Source organism: Scheffersomyces coipomensis (assembly GCF_036884675.1).
Source record: "Scheffersomyces coipomensis strain NRRL Y-17651 chromosome Unknown DFJ63scaffold_7, whole genome shotgun sequence".
NCBI lineage: Eukaryota > Fungi > Ascomycota > Pichiomycetes > Serinales > Debaryomycetaceae > Scheffersomyces > Scheffersomyces coipomensis.
This window is the reverse complement of record NW_027042898.1, coordinates 198,941-214,109: the sequence shown is the minus strand read 5'-3', so window position 1 is coordinate 214,109 and position 15,169 is coordinate 198,941. Positions and strand designations below refer to the sequence as shown.

At 29.1% G+C, this 15,169-nt stretch overlaps 6 protein-coding genes and 1 non-coding gene across 7 annotated transcripts; 1 reads left to right on the top strand and 6 right to left on the bottom strand. All coding sequences in view use genetic code 12, as the record gives it.

Annotated features, from left to right (window-relative positions):
• Window positions 1-392: 392 nt before the first annotated feature.
• Window positions 393-2,123, bottom strand: MDL1 (ATP-binding cassette permease; the record flags this gene model as incomplete). The annotated part of the gene is made up of 1 exon (XM_064905296.1): window positions 393-2,123. One exon carries the CDS (start codon window positions 2,121-2,123, stop codon window positions 393-395), a length of 1,731 nt encoding a protein of 576 aa, XP_064759952.1.
• Window positions 2,124-2,696: 573 nt separating this feature from the next.
• On the bottom strand, window positions 2,697-3,957 carry DFJ63DRAFT_235485 (uncharacterized protein). The gene has a single exon (XM_064904258.1). The coding sequence runs from the start codon at window positions 3,819-3,821 to the stop codon at window positions 2,748-2,750; it is 1,074 nt and encodes a 357-aa protein (XP_064759951.1). The 5' UTR covers window positions 3,822-3,957; the 3' UTR covers window positions 2,697-2,747.
• Window positions 3,958-4,092: 135 nt separating this feature from the next.
• On the bottom strand, window positions 4,093-5,067 carry DFJ63DRAFT_315241 (uncharacterized protein; the record flags this gene model as incomplete). Its single annotated transcript, XM_064906512.1, has 1 exon — window positions 4,093-5,067. The coding sequence occupies one exon, from the start codon at window positions 5,065-5,067 to the stop codon at window positions 4,093-4,095; it is 975 nt and encodes a 324-aa protein (XP_064759950.1).
• A 245-nt stretch (window positions 5,068-5,312) lies between these two features.
• DFJ63DRAFT_320737 (uncharacterized protein) lies at window positions 5,313-8,910 on the bottom strand. Its single transcript, XM_064907236.1, has one exon. The coding sequence runs from the start codon at window positions 8,499-8,501 to the stop codon at window positions 5,469-5,471; it is 3,033 nt and encodes a 1,010-aa protein (XP_064759949.1). The 5' UTR covers window positions 8,502-8,910; the 3' UTR covers window positions 5,313-5,468.
• A 1,450-nt stretch (window positions 8,911-10,360) lies between these two features.
• On the bottom strand, window positions 10,361-10,434 carry DFJ63DRAFT_t119. The gene has a single exon. It is a non-coding gene; the product is annotated as a tRNA-Val (tRNA).
• Window positions 10,435-11,540: 1,106 nt separating this feature from the next.
• On the bottom strand, window positions 11,541-12,797 carry KAR4 (Kar4p; the record flags this gene model as incomplete). The annotated part of the gene is made up of 2 exons (XM_064905264.1): window positions 11,541-12,585; window positions 12,679-12,797. The coding sequence occupies 2 exons, from the start codon at window positions 12,795-12,797 to the stop codon at window positions 11,541-11,543; spliced, it is 1,164 nt and encodes a 387-aa protein (XP_064759948.1).
• Window positions 12,798-13,561: 764 nt separating this feature from the next.
• DFJ63DRAFT_337332 (uncharacterized protein) lies at window positions 13,562-15,071 on the top strand (the record flags this gene model as incomplete). Its single annotated transcript, XM_064908535.1, has 2 exons — window positions 13,562-14,936; window positions 15,049-15,071. The coding sequence occupies 2 exons, from the start codon at window positions 13,562-13,564 to the stop codon at window positions 15,069-15,071; spliced, it is 1,398 nt and encodes a 465-aa protein (XP_064759947.1).
• Window positions 15,072-15,169: the final 98 nt, after the last annotated feature.

Below are 15,169 nucleotides of genomic sequence, written 5' to 3'. Positions count from 1 at the left end.
CCGGTCGGAGAAACATGGACCTACGCTTGCCTACATGCCGTCCTGTGTATTGAAATTACGGAATTTAATGTTGCCATTGTTAAGGAGGTGAAATATTGCCTCCTTTAATATCACCAAATTCCAATGACCATATTGAATTGGAGTTTAATTGATGGTATATCGGTATGTCTGTGATGCCAGTGCATGTGAAAAATTTCATGTCTCACAGTTTAACCCTGTACTAAAAACTGAAATTAGTCCAATTTAGGCGAGTCTAAACTTTACTGCGAAATGTCACAAACAGGTTACGGTACGATTGCTAATTAAACAACATATCTATTTTGCTATTTACATGGTAAAGCTATGTTATATCTATATATATATATATAATATGTATAAGTGGGGTATGTAACTCAAGCATCATTATTCTTTAATAACCGATTTAAAGCACTATCAGGGTTTTCATATAATTCATTAAATTGACCATCTTCAACTATATTACCATGATGATCTAAGACAATGATTCTATCACTGTTTTTAATGGTGGATAATCGGTGAGCAATCGATATTATGGTAATATTCTCATTATTATTTAAATGCTTTAAATTGGTAAGCACAATCTCTTCACTAATGGAATCTAAAGCTGAAGTGGCTTCATCTAAAAGTAAGATTTTAGGTTTCCTAATTAAGGTTCTCGCTAGCGATAATCTTTGCTTTTGACCTCCACTTAATTGAGTACTATTTAATGATCCAATATTAGTATCTAAACCATCAGGTAAATTATTCACAAAATCAAATGAATTACTTAATCTTAATGCATCATAAATATCTTCTTCAGTTGCATCATTTCTACCAAATAAAATATTCTCACGAATAGTTCCATTAAATAATAATGATTCTTGTTGAACATATCCTAATTTGGTTCTATAATAATTCAAATTAAGATCCAGAATATTATATCCATTAACTATAACTTGACCTTCAATTGGATCATAAAATCTTAATAATAATTGAGAAATAGTTGATTTCCCACTTCCTGATGGTCCAACTATACAAATATTTGACCCCTTTTCAATCGTTAAATTTAATCCATTGAATATTGTTGATGTAGTACGAGATGGATATTTAAATTTAATATCTCTAAATTCAATATTTCCATGAAGATTATCAACTTTTTCACCTGATCTAACCGGTATATTTGATCTATAATCGATTAATTCAAATATTCTTTCTGATGCTCCTAAACCTTTCATTAATTCAGAATAAAAATTCCCAAGTCCAAATACAGCTCCTCCTGTATAAAGTGCATACATCATAAAACTTGATAAATCTCCAACACTTAAATCTCCATTAATAATTAATTGATTTCCAATCACTAATAATCCAATGATAGTAGTATTACCTAAAAATCCATTAATAGCATAATAAATCCCAGATAATTTCCCTTCTCTTAATCCATTATCAAAAATATGTTTAACTTCTTCATTATATTGATGTACCATTAATTTTTGTTGAGAAAAACTTTGAATCGTTTTAATCCCATTTAATTTCTCTTCAGTAACTTTTGTCATTGCACCTAAATTTTCTTGAATTAATTTAGATAATGTTTTAATCTTACGACCATAAAATAATGACATTAAAATCAATGGTGGGAACATAAGACTCATACATAAGGTTAACTTCCATGATACGTAACACATCATTGATAATCCTACTAATCCACTAATCAGAGCTCTAATACCATCATTTATATTTCCACTTAAGGTTTTTGATATAATTTGAGCATCATTTGAAATACGAGAGATTAAATCACCAGTTTTCATACCATTACCAGTAGGTCCAATATCAAAGAAAATCGAATCTTGTTCTAAAATCTTCAGAAATAATCGGGATCTTAATCGAGCTACTAATCTTTCCCCTACTGTTCTTAATAAATAGGTTCTACCAAAATTGGCAACAGCTCCAACTGTGAATAAAACAGCTAATACAGAATAGAATTGAATTGGTTCTAATCCTAATAGAAGCCCATCACTGTCGTTTTTTTCTTTGTCTGGTTGATTCTCTGTATCTGCTTCTTCTTTGATTTTGACTAATTCATCCAGCCCCGCATCTATAATTTTACCAATAAATAATGGCAACAACATCGATGTTGCCGATGTTATAAATAAACATATTAAGGCATATCCCATTAATGTATATTCTGGTTTAGCAAGCTTTAGTAGTTTTATCATATCTTTTCCTACGTTTGGTTTGGGTTTGGCAGCATCTTCACTTGAACTATTTGATGATGACGAAGATGATGATGACGATGGACTGGATAATGGGGTAGAAGTTGAGTTCAATCTCTTTGGGATTGTTAACAATCTATATGTACGAGATAACTCATTTCTTATTAGATTTGGACTTGATATCAAACTATGAGGTTGAAGCTTTGATCTAGATAATTGAAAAATTGAACGATTTGCATTCAATGATATCATCGATTTAGATATCGGGATCGCCTTAGTTATAATATGCGTACCACATATCAATCTATTAAGTCGTATCATTAAGGATCTTCCCTTATCTATTATGGTGTATCAAATTGACTGGTGTTAATTCGTTTAAGTCGTCTTAGTCGTCGTTCCTGATCGACTCCGTTGATGTGATAATTTACCCAAAAACATTTGTCAACAGAATTTTGGAAATTATATGCCGGAAATCGGCCTAGGCCATAATTCACCTTAATCAATATATATATTAAACATACTACTATATACACATAACTTTCATATATCTAATGTAAATTTACCTAACCTTGCCATATTCTTGAGTTTAACCATGTCGTCATTATTTATATTGTTACCTCTAAGTTCCAATAAAAAGTCTTTATTCGTGATATCCATAAAAGTAGTTTCATTTATATAATCCAAATGAGGATTGTTATTTAATTGGAGATTCCGTAAATTGGGTAATCGTTTTGAGATCTTTAAAGTATCACCTAAATGAACAATGATATTATCATTAAGCTTTAACACCACTAAAGATCTAGGTAAGTTCTTTATAAAACCTACTGAAATGTTTGTAATTAAATTTTGACTTAAATCAAGTGATTTTAAAAGTGGAGGGAAATTAAATGAAGTTGAAAATACATCTTCAACCTCATCATAAGTATTTTGAATAACATTATTGGATAAGTTTAATTCAATTAAATTTTCAAATCTATGAAATAATTGACTCCAAGATTTAACATAAAATGTCCCAATATCACTAGCTATTAAAGTCAACTTTTTTAATTTGGCTATTAGATAAGGATTTTCAGCTAAATCAAGTAATACTTGAATAAGACCTGATGAAATACTGGTGGGATTTTCAACCATTTGTAAATTACAATCAATATAAACATCAAACGCTTTAAATCTTGTTTCGAAATAAACTACCAATTGATCTAGATTCCCCTGTTCGGTAGTTCCTTTCTTTTTCCTTTTCAATGAATAATGTAACTGCTGAAGATCTCTTATGAATCGATGATAATCATCTGATTTCCTTAAGAATCGAATACTAATCTTTTGTGGTTGACATTGTTGAAATAACGTGCTTTTATGACGTTGTAAAAGTAGTAAGATTTCAAAATCGTTAATCGGTAATTGTCGATATATATCAGGTACTTTCTCTGCTATGTTATCATTGGTGATGAGTAATGTCTTGCTAAACAATGCAATATACATAAGATCAAGCAATCTATTATCGTCAGTATCAAACAATTTAATCATGCGAAGGATGAATTCATCTAACTCAGAAGCACTAAAGCTTTGGAATATACATAGTAGTATTTCTGGAGGTAAGTCTAATAGCTCTATCATACTCAAATCATATGTGTGTGGATGCTTATGGACCCTGTAGTCTACTGATCTTGTTTGCAATTATGATACCGTAACGGTTTTGTAATTTGGATTTTGTCCTGGCTGATAACGATAGCGAAGCGCGAGTGCGATCGCGCAGTCTCTCCACAATTTAAGTTAGACTTTAGAGATAGGTTTTACATCGTCATTTGTAGCAAATGGTACGTCATTAAGTCATAAGTTTGGTAAAATGCATTAATTATTAGTTAACTATATAGATTGATAGTATCAATCAATCTATATCCATATCCAGGTTCAAGTTCAGACCTTGATCTTGATCTGGTTCATTCCGAATCTCTATAATTTTACTTTCTTCAGTATCGTAATCTTCGTCTATTTCTTGTTCCATATCATTTTCTGTGTCAAGATCAACATCTATATCAAACTTGAGTGTATCCCAATAGTTGTATCTGATATCTTTAAGATCCTCGTTATCATCTAAATCATGATGATGATGATGCAGTAATACCCTCGATTTGCGTTTCAAAGTCCGTTGTTGTTGCTTTTGATGTAATTTAGCCATATCAATGTTATTCTCATTATTTAAAATAGTTAAATAATCATTGACCGCTAACTTTTGCTCTTGAATAAGTTTCATAATCTTATCATAATGATTGAATTTAGGTATTTTCAAATGATTCTCATTATTGAATTTTCTTATAAATCGATTAAACAATCTTAAACACCAATGTTGAAATTTAATCACAATTAAAAATCGATAATTATACCATTTAATCACTTTTAAATTCGATTCAATATATTGTTGATAATCATCTAATAATTTATTCAGAAAATATTGATTCAAATCATTCATATTAGTCTTGGTTCCATTATTTTCACTCAATTCCTTTATGAATTGAAACGATTGAATATTCTTATTGATAACATATTTTCTATTGGATCCATCATCACTATTATCATTATCACTATCCGTATCATATATAAGTTGAGGTATATCGGATCCTTTTATTGAAATCCTTGCCGTCGTTGGTGGCACCACATTCTCCTCGCTAAGATGCAAATCGTTAAGTAAATTATCAAGTTTTATTCTCTTATTACCTCTCAGAGTAGTTAATAAGTCTTCTTCATCTTCATCTTCATCTTGTTCATGTTCTTGTCGTTGTAATTCACTATCATTTCCATCATGTTGATAAAAATCAAAGTCATCAATTGATGATCGGTGACGATGTTTTCTACGAATCAGCATATAATTTCATAATAAGATCAATAAATCAATGTATGATGCTCTTCCTCCCTATAATTTGAAAAAAATTTATACGACCGTTAGCTAACTATTTATATGCCTTACGTCTAGACCCTTCAAACTTTGGGCGTTTGTGATGATTGTTCTAGATATTTCTACTGATTTTGGTTGGCGCACGCTGTCATCAGTGTAAAAAAGATTCTTGGTTGTTTTGGACCCTGACCCATTTTGTTTTGTCTTATAAAATAACAATTTGTATGTATATTTTATCCCAATCTATTAATAGATATATATATATGAATATGAATATGAATATGATTATAAATAAATAAATAAAAAAATATTAACCTAACGATATAACCGTAAAAAGATTCTGACAATTAGTCGTTACCCTAACCTTGACTTTAGACAGAATCAATGGTAGCAGATGCAGCTATGGCATCTAATACCGGAAGATCAACTATCTTAGCAACTTGAGCTAAAGAATCAGTGGCAATGGTATCACCACTAGCAACCTCATCACTACCTGAATCACCATTCGATGTTGAATCCTCCTCTTCCTCATCATCATCATCTTCTTCTTCTTCTTGATGTTCCCCAACTTGTTCACCTACTTCTAATCCTTCTCCTTCTTCATTAGCATCATCTAATACTTCTATACCGCTCTTTCTTTCTGAATCAATTTGGTCTTCGTGTTCATCTTCTTCAGCAATAGATGCACTGGTTGAACTTGCGGTGACACCTGCTGATGCGGGTGCAGAAACATTTGAAATTGAAATAGAACCTTCTGGCACTATACCACTACCAGCATTATTCTCTAATGAAGTTATTGTACCAGTTGATGATGATGATAATAATAAATATTGAGTGCATAATTGATCATAAGACAGTTTTAATTCTTTTAAATCTTTAATCGTTAATGAATCAAAATCCATTTGATGAAATTTAAATAATTGATTATTTGATAAATTTAGATCAGAATGTTGAGATTGTAAATGCAATTGTGATCGAGAATGATTTGAAATATGTTGATCTAAACTACTTGAAGTACTAGCTGGCATCATAAATTTTTGAGATTGTTGACTAATATTACTAAAAAATTTATCCATAATTTGTAAACTTGTACCTCTACTTCTACTTTCACCTCCCTTTTTGGATGGTGTTGTTGAAAATATATTGGCTCCATTTGAATCAATATGTTCATTATCTAATGAATGTAATGAAATATTGGAAATATTTTTATTAATAGTATCTGTGCTACCATTACTTCCATTACTTTGATGATGAGATGTGGTAGATGATGGTGTTGGTGGTTCTTGTTGATCTTGAGCTTGACTTGGTAACACTATAGTGGAAGCCGAATTTGGTAATGCAGGTTGATTATTTAATTTAGTCATGAATTCAGTTACACCATTACTTAATTTAGCCGTAATTGAATTTCTTTTATAATGAATACCATTAACAAAAGTGGTATTATTACCGTTTAATGCAGTTTCTAATGATGAAGATCGGGTTCTTGAATGATGAGGGGATAATTTATTTATCAATGATGCTGATCTTCTTTGAGGACTTGAAGATTCTAATCCTGAATTTACCATTTCATCCATTTGTTGAGGTTGGGATGGTAAAGGACTAAAAAAATCAGATGGTTGACTATTACCAACTGATGAACTAAATCTTCCTAAAATATTTTTCATCATATTAAATCCATTATTTAAATCTAATGAATCAGTTTGAATAGAGGATGAATCATTAGAATTAGAATCCATTAAAGTAGGAAAACTTTCTTTTGATAATGCAGAATTAGATTGTTTTAAAGTATTCATGATTGAACTATTTGATCTTGTTCTTGTTTCATTGATTCTATTACTGATAGTATTAAGTATGGAAGAAGATCTTGATCTATTTTGAGTTTGTGGTTGAGGTTGAGTTTCGGTATGCACTTGAGATTGTGATGATTGTGTTGAAAGCTGTTCTTGTGAAGGATCTTGATTAATAGCATTTAAATCTGCTTGAGATCCCAGTATTTCTTCATTTAATTTCCCATCCGGGAATTGGAAATGAGATAAAAGTTCTTCATCCACTAATTTACTAATTGGACTTGTAAGTAACTTATTTGATGATGCTTCTGAAATTAACTTTTCAACTTCTTCAGGTGATGATGAAGAATTATGAGATAATAATTCATTAACAGTGATATTTGATAAAAATACAATGATAGCTTCAAAATTAGTTAAATAATAACTTAATTCACCATTGTTAATGTAGGTTTCAGATAAATAATTGATCATATCTTTATCATTAGTGAAGAATTCATCAGTAGATAAACCTCCTTCTTGAATCTGTTGTTGTTGTTGTTGTTGAATATCATTTTGATCATCTTGATTATTAGTAGTTTCATTATTATTACCATCAGTTGAAATGTTTAAAAATTCAAATAAATCCCCTGTTTTATAATATTTATTACTAGCTTTATCAACAGTTGGATTATAATTTGATGATGCATATAAATTTAAGGGAAAAATTTCCACTCTATAAGGATCTAATAAATTTAAAAAATTCTTAATAAATAAGAAATTTAAATAAAGATCTTGAGTATTTAATTTATAAATAATAAGATAAATCAAAGTAGGTAATAAAACATCATTATTAATTTCATTATTTTTAAATTGACCACTTTTAATAAAATTTTTAATTAATAATTTATGAATTAAAACAATATTAGATAATTTTGAATAAGGAGTTAAATTTTTACAATTTAAATCATTAAAAATCTTTTGAATTAAGATTATATCAACTTTATTAATGGAATTTATGAATTTAATTAATTTTTGATTATCTTTATTATTACTATTTGATTCAATAAAATAACTGAATGATAAATTTAATGATTTTAAAAGAGTTAATTTTTCTGTTAAAAATTCTTGATAAATAATATCTTTTTGATCAAATTTAAAAATTTTATCATATAATTTAATATCATCATTATTAATTGAATTAAATAAATTTAATTGAGCTAATTCTAAACTTTCAAAAATGATTAAAAATTTATAATAATTAAAGATTCTTAATTGAAGAATAGCATCAGGATCTGATCTTTTTAATAATTTAATAGATGATGGACTATAATTAGCAATGGCTAATAAATAATCAAACTTTTTAGGATTTGAATTAAAATAATTTGATACTGATATAAGTTGCTTTTTAGTTGAATTTGATTGAGTAAAGATATTTATAACTAATGATTTCAAATCACGATAAAAGTATTGAAATAAATGAGATAATTCAACTATAGTTAAAGGAGATTGATATCTTGGTTCTTTCAAATACTTTAAGAATAATTGATTTAAAGTAGTGATTTGAGGATGTAATACCAAACTTGATCTTACTTCTTCCAGTAAAGTCAGAAGAAGCAAGTAAGGACCTGGAGTATCCATGATGATCAGTTGATGATGCTGTATAAGGATGACAACTACCTCTAGATGGACTCAATACTGTTGATTTGATGTGGTTGAAGTAGTGGTTGTAAAGAGACAAGGGAAGACAGCGGGATAAGGAGGAAAGGAACTAACCGCGTAAAGCGTATCTTTTAAGGGAGGGGTGGAGGGGAAGTACAAATGCTCAACAGATGATGACAAACGACAGACGAAGTAAAGTGAATGAATCAAGCCATGTACCTGGACCTAGTATGAAACCGCCAGAACAACAGTTTTGAAATTAAACGATTAAAACTGATAAATAAAATATGAATTCCCTCTGGTTGTTGGGTTGGAGTTTTGTTTCTTCTCCTTTGATTGATTTCTCAAACGTGTATAATTTTTATTTTTATTTTTTTTTTTTTTTTTTTGGTTTCTTTTTTAATTAGCAGGAATGAAGTAAGAAAAAAAAAAGGGATGCTGTTTGCGGTATACAGGATAAAATGGAGTAATACTATAACTAAAAAGAAGATCTAATGTAAGTAAGTAACGTATAGATGAAACAAATTTGAAATAAAGAGAATTCAATAATCACACGAGAGATTATGTTTCACACTATGAAATTATTTATTATGTATGTAGGTATGTATGTAGGTAGGTACATCATCAAATGATCAATAAAATGATCAGTAATTATTTTTACCATATCTATCTCTGTGGGTAATTTCGGTTATTTTTCAACACAATTTGTAAGGACTTAGTCTTTTTATCAGTAATATTTAATTTTGCATTCCATTTTATCTCTATTGTCATTATCTATCGATAATTTATTATTGCTGTTATGACATTTGATAACACTCTAGAGTTAGTTCACCTATAGCTCTACTAAACTATGAATAAGGCAGTAACGGCAATCAGAGAGATTTGGACCTATTGTAGTTTTATTTTCTTAGAATTATAGCCACTTTTTTTGATTTTGTGATTCTTGAAGATACAATCTTGGTGTAAATTAGGGTAGAGCCCCAAATTACTCTATTCACCATTACGAATGAAAAAATTATGTCATGAATAAATGTGGTAATACTATTTTGTATCTTTTTTAGGAACCCTGTCCGATATCTAACACAACAGCAGCAGCTACATCAGCAGCGGCAGGAGAGAGACAGGGCTTTGTCACAAGTCTCTTTTTAAAATGCATTTTTGTTACAAGATGTTTTTTCTTATCATGCATAAAATAAAATGCAGTTCCAAACTCGTAAAAAAAATGTTTGAGGTTTGAGACAGCAAATACGATTTATAGTGTTATGATTGATATTAGATATATTACGTGAGTTTTTATCTTGATAGTGATAGTAATGATAGTAATGATCAAAGTTGGATACTCACTAGTGAATTCTAGCTGTTAGACAACTTCAAAGTAGTGAAAATACTTTATAATGATAATTATACTTACATAATTAAGCTAACGAAGATGTTTAACAGCTATCATTTACCACTCTTTAGTATCAATCCATCAACATCTAGAATCAAGTCTAGTAATACACTTCTTCTCATTGTGAATTAATTCAATATTAAATTCATCTTTATCCCTGTAACTATTAAAACTTTATTTTCATATTAAGCAATAGCAATGTTTTGTTAACCAGATCCCAAACCCAAGATCCATTGTTACAAATATACATTGTATTGTTTTTATTTCTTTCTTCTTTCCAAGTTATTATTGCTTCTTATCGGTTAGTGTTGCTTTCGTCCCTTTATCTTGATTGATTCTATGTTTTTAACATCACATTCAATAGAATATATTGGAAATGGTTTTACAAATGTAAAAAAAAATTTAATTTGCTGCCAAATCTAAAGTCAAAAACCAAAAAAAAATCAAATGATTTTGCCCAGGATCGAACTGGGGACGTTCTGCGTGTTAAGCAGATGCCATAACCAACTAGACCACAAAACCTTTTGATGTGAAGGAAAAATGAAAATGTTTCTCACAAATTGTTTATTTGTGGCACGTGAATTACATAGTTAAAAAAGTCGCCGATAGCCTCGAATATCAATTCCGAACTACTAACAAATTAATTCATTCAGTTTTAACTTCATGAATTTTTATTAAATTATAAAAGTAAATATATCAGTGTATAGTAAATATTAGTAGTTAAGCTAATATGGATATAACTTCTCCTTTTTACTTCACTTTCTGTGATTTATTTGAGAGTAAAATAATCATTGATTCAATTTGTATTTTTTTTTGCAGTAATGTTAAAACAACATAAATATTTAGTAAAAACATTAAATTTAATTAACTTTACTTTGTTTATTTCTTTGAGTTTTGAATATAGAGACATAGAATTACAATTTTAAACCCATATAAGAAAGTTTAAGCTATATAAATCCAACTATAATCCTTCTTTCATCACCATTTAATCAAGCCCTTTATAAATTTACTTTTCACTCTATACAGTACAGAAAATTTACCCGGACCCTAACAAAATCTCTGTGCTCTTTTACAGACAGACAAAAAATTTTCATTCAAATTTAATTTAAATTGTATTATATTCTTTTCTATTATATCAAATCAACTAACTATATCCAAATGATGATAGTATAATTCTAATTCAATAGAAATGAGTATGTTTACAATTGAAATGATAATAATCCATCAATCATGACTTTTATGGGAGGTTCATATTGTGGTTTTCTTTGTTATGATGATAACCTTACTCAGCTCACTCTTAGTTTTTACGATGCTGATAAACTTCTTTTTCCAACATTCATCAATTTATCTGATATATAAAGAAAACCAAACAATTTAAATGAAGCCTCATGATATGAAAGTTTTGAGATGGGATTATTCAAGTCGTTTTTTACGTTGATCTTGTTTTACTAACTTTTAATGCCTTTTAGATTTTTATATGAAATTTTTATTGAATATATGATTATATTATACAAATTATAAATTATTGTTGTAGCATAAACTTTTTAACTCTATGGAATAAATATGGATTTCTTTTTTCTATAAAACTAGCTATATATGGGTAGAGCAAACTAACTAGGTATGGTTAACTATCCACTTTTACTAGCAATGACTGGACTCTTTGGTCTTAAGTCTTCAATCTCATCAGTTTGAGGTACTAAATATTGAATATTATTATTATTCTGATTATTAACTGTACCTGGGATAGTAATATTTGATGATGATGATGTGGTTGATTTATATTGAATTAATGATTTAGCATATAATTCTTCCTTATATTGTTGAGGATTAAAGTTATTAATCATAACATCTGGACTCATAATAACCCAACCTAATCTTAATCTAATAGGTAAATCATACCCAGTTCTGGAAGGAATAATATGTAATCTTCTATTTGAATTGGAAAAATTCTCTGCCACTCTATATAATGCATCAGGAACCACATTTCTTTTTGATGATGTTGAATTTGGTGAGAAAGATTCAATTTGTAAATCAGTATCAATATTACAATGAATTAAATGATTATCAGTGGCTCTTCTAACCGTACCGGTGATACACATCCAACAATGCCATTGTTGTCTTTCAAATAAAGGAATCGATTCATCACCATCATCACCAGGAAAATAGGGTGAATCCTTTTCAATGGGTAAAAAGATTAATTCTTCTGATCTTCTAAATTTCTTATTGAAAGTATCATTATTTAAAAGATTAGTTAATTCTTGAATCTTTTGAGTTGTAGCCCAAATAAATAAAAATCCCGGTTTAGAACATAATCTATGAAATGGAATATTATTTAATATAGGTAAAATAAATTGATTTTCAACTAATGCTCCAATCATAATAACATCAAACTTGAGATTATAATTTTCAATCCAATTATATAACGTAGGAACTATATTATTAGTGGGGACTCTAACTCCATAAGGTTTGACAGCATGTTTAACCATTTGACTTCTTTTTAATTGATGTAACTTGTTTAATTTTGGATAACCTTCAAATGGATTATTAATATTTCTAATATATTGAATCCCTAACTCTTCATTTCTCTTATTAGTAGGACGAACCTTCTTATTCTTGTTACTATGTAAAATATGATTACAATAATCCATTTCCATTGCATTATGACTTTTACTTCTTGATAAATCTTGTGATTGAGTTGAAGATGAAGATGATAAACCAGAACCAGCAGATAACGATGTAGATGTAGATGATGAAATCGAAAGTAACTTGGAATCACTCAGACTTCTCTTTGACATCATCAACCTATCAGATGACGACGATGATGATGATGAAGAGTTTGGTGCTCTTGTACCGAACTTGTTATAAGTATACTTATTTGGCAACATGATACTTTTGTTAAACACGGAATCAATCAAAAACTTCTGATTTTATTAACGTTAACTGGCAATACCGTACTATTTATATGAAACAGATCTGTCTTAGACTTTAAAAAGTCTTTGATCTCCCATATATATAGATGGATTCACCGTCTATCCCCTTCGCCTGTTTGAACCTTTTTGGATTGATATCCCCTTTTAACACATTTGTTTCAAAGGGATGGTTTATGTACAGGACCCACCACCAAACTGACATTTTTTTGTTTTTGTCTGTCTGTTATTTTTTGGTTGCAAACTCTTTTTCGTTTTGGTTGTGTTTCAAAATTGTCTGAACACAAAAGGACAAAGCGTATAATGTAAACAAAATTTTTTAAGTGCCGTTTCTTATATATTAAAATTGGTTTACGTTTATTTACATTTAGGTCAGATTAGGTTCTTCAGAAACAGATTTAAAACACTTTTGGAGGTTCTGATGTCTCTTTTTAGCCAATTTGGACGAGACCGTGAAGAGGTTAGAAGTCCGCCAGGGCAAACATTGGATGATGAGAATCCTGATCAGCCGCTGTCTTCAGATGATGATTTTTTGACTACCTTTTGGGATAATGATGTTGAAACCAATCCAGAATTAGAAATACACCAGTGCAAACGGAAGTTAATAGAGGTGATTAGAAGTGTATGTAATACTTCAGAGACATACCAATGATTGAAATCAAATAACTAACAGAAATCTTTAGCATGAGGAATTATTAAAGTCTAAAAATCAAGGAACACAAATGAATAAGGATATATTGGAAAAACTAATTGCTGAGTTAAAAGTTGTATTAGAGAGTTTAGGAAAGCTACTTACAAATCCAAACAACTATGAAAGAAAGTTCTCTGATGCCATAAGATCTGGTATATTTTTCTCATATTCTACGTTAAATTGTCTCAGTGTTGAATACCACTCTTTGTACCGTAATCAACTCTTAATATTTAAATTGTTTCTATTATTCTTAATGAAATGTTTTACTACAAATAGTGAAGTTGATCCTGAATTGTTAAATGATGAGAAAATAGTAGAATACTCATTCATTTTTAATTATTTATTCTCTCATTTTGATCATGTTGATTTTTCATTAATGTTACAAAATGAAACAACTACTTTAAGGAGTCTTTTGAAAACCTATTTCAATGTTGTTTCAGTTAAAAAAGAGCTTGCTTCTGGTTGGTTTTCTCTTATGTGGATTGAATCATTTGATATATCTAATGAATCATTAAATTCTTCTATTCTAAAATCTCGAATAAGGAAACTTTTTGATGATGCTCGTTTCCCTTCATATGATATATTAAAATTTTATTTTCAACATACTACCGATCACGAAATCATGGTCAATTTAAAAACCTTGATAAATTTTGATGAAGAAGATAACACTCTTCTTCGCCGTTGGTTTATGAGTGATTACTGTCTGTTGTTTGATGATTTGGCCAATATTACTGAAAGATATTCCCCACATAATTCGATTGAAGAAAATTTAAAATATCCTATAAATTGCCTTACATATATTCTCTGTAACTGTTTTGAAGCATTAGGTTTTAAATTAACTTCCCAACTAGAAGGTTGGTTAATGAATAATTTAAATGAGGGTATATTTAATATGCTGATGGTAGTACGAATTATATATAAATTATCAACGTATAGTGGCCTGTCAAAGTACATCTTAGGTTTATTATCAAATTTACAAATTTGTTCATGTTTATTATTGAATATAAATATTAAGGAAGATGAATTTTGTTCTATATTAATATTTTGGAATATGGTTCAAGATGATCCTCATTTAGCAACATCCATTTTCGCTGAAGAAATTAGAGATTATGATTTTGAAACTGATACTAATGAATTAAGAGTTATGGCTCATCTTTTGTTTGAAAATGATCAAGAAGTGCTTGCTATGGAACTATCTAGTTTATTTGAGGAATATATTGAGTCCGATATTGATTATGAATTAAAGAAAGATTCAATTCCAGTAAAAATTTTGTTAACAACTCTTTTAAAATTCTTTACTAATGATCCTGAATTAAATCAATTTATGATTAAATTAAATCGAATCCTTTTAACTCGAATCAAAATGTGGAGTAGTGAATTATATCGACTGATAATTTATTACTTACGTGAAATCAATGTATTTTATCACAGGGTACCACCACATTATATAGAAGAAATGATTACAGGGAATGACGTATCAGATGATGTAAGGAGTATATTTGTTCTCACACCTCCCAGCGATTCAATATTACATGATTTAGATCAATTTTGGGAAAATGAAGTTTTCAATTATTCTCAAATGCAAGAGAATTTTGATTTATTTAAAACTTTGGGAACTGATGTATATACTTATACTAGG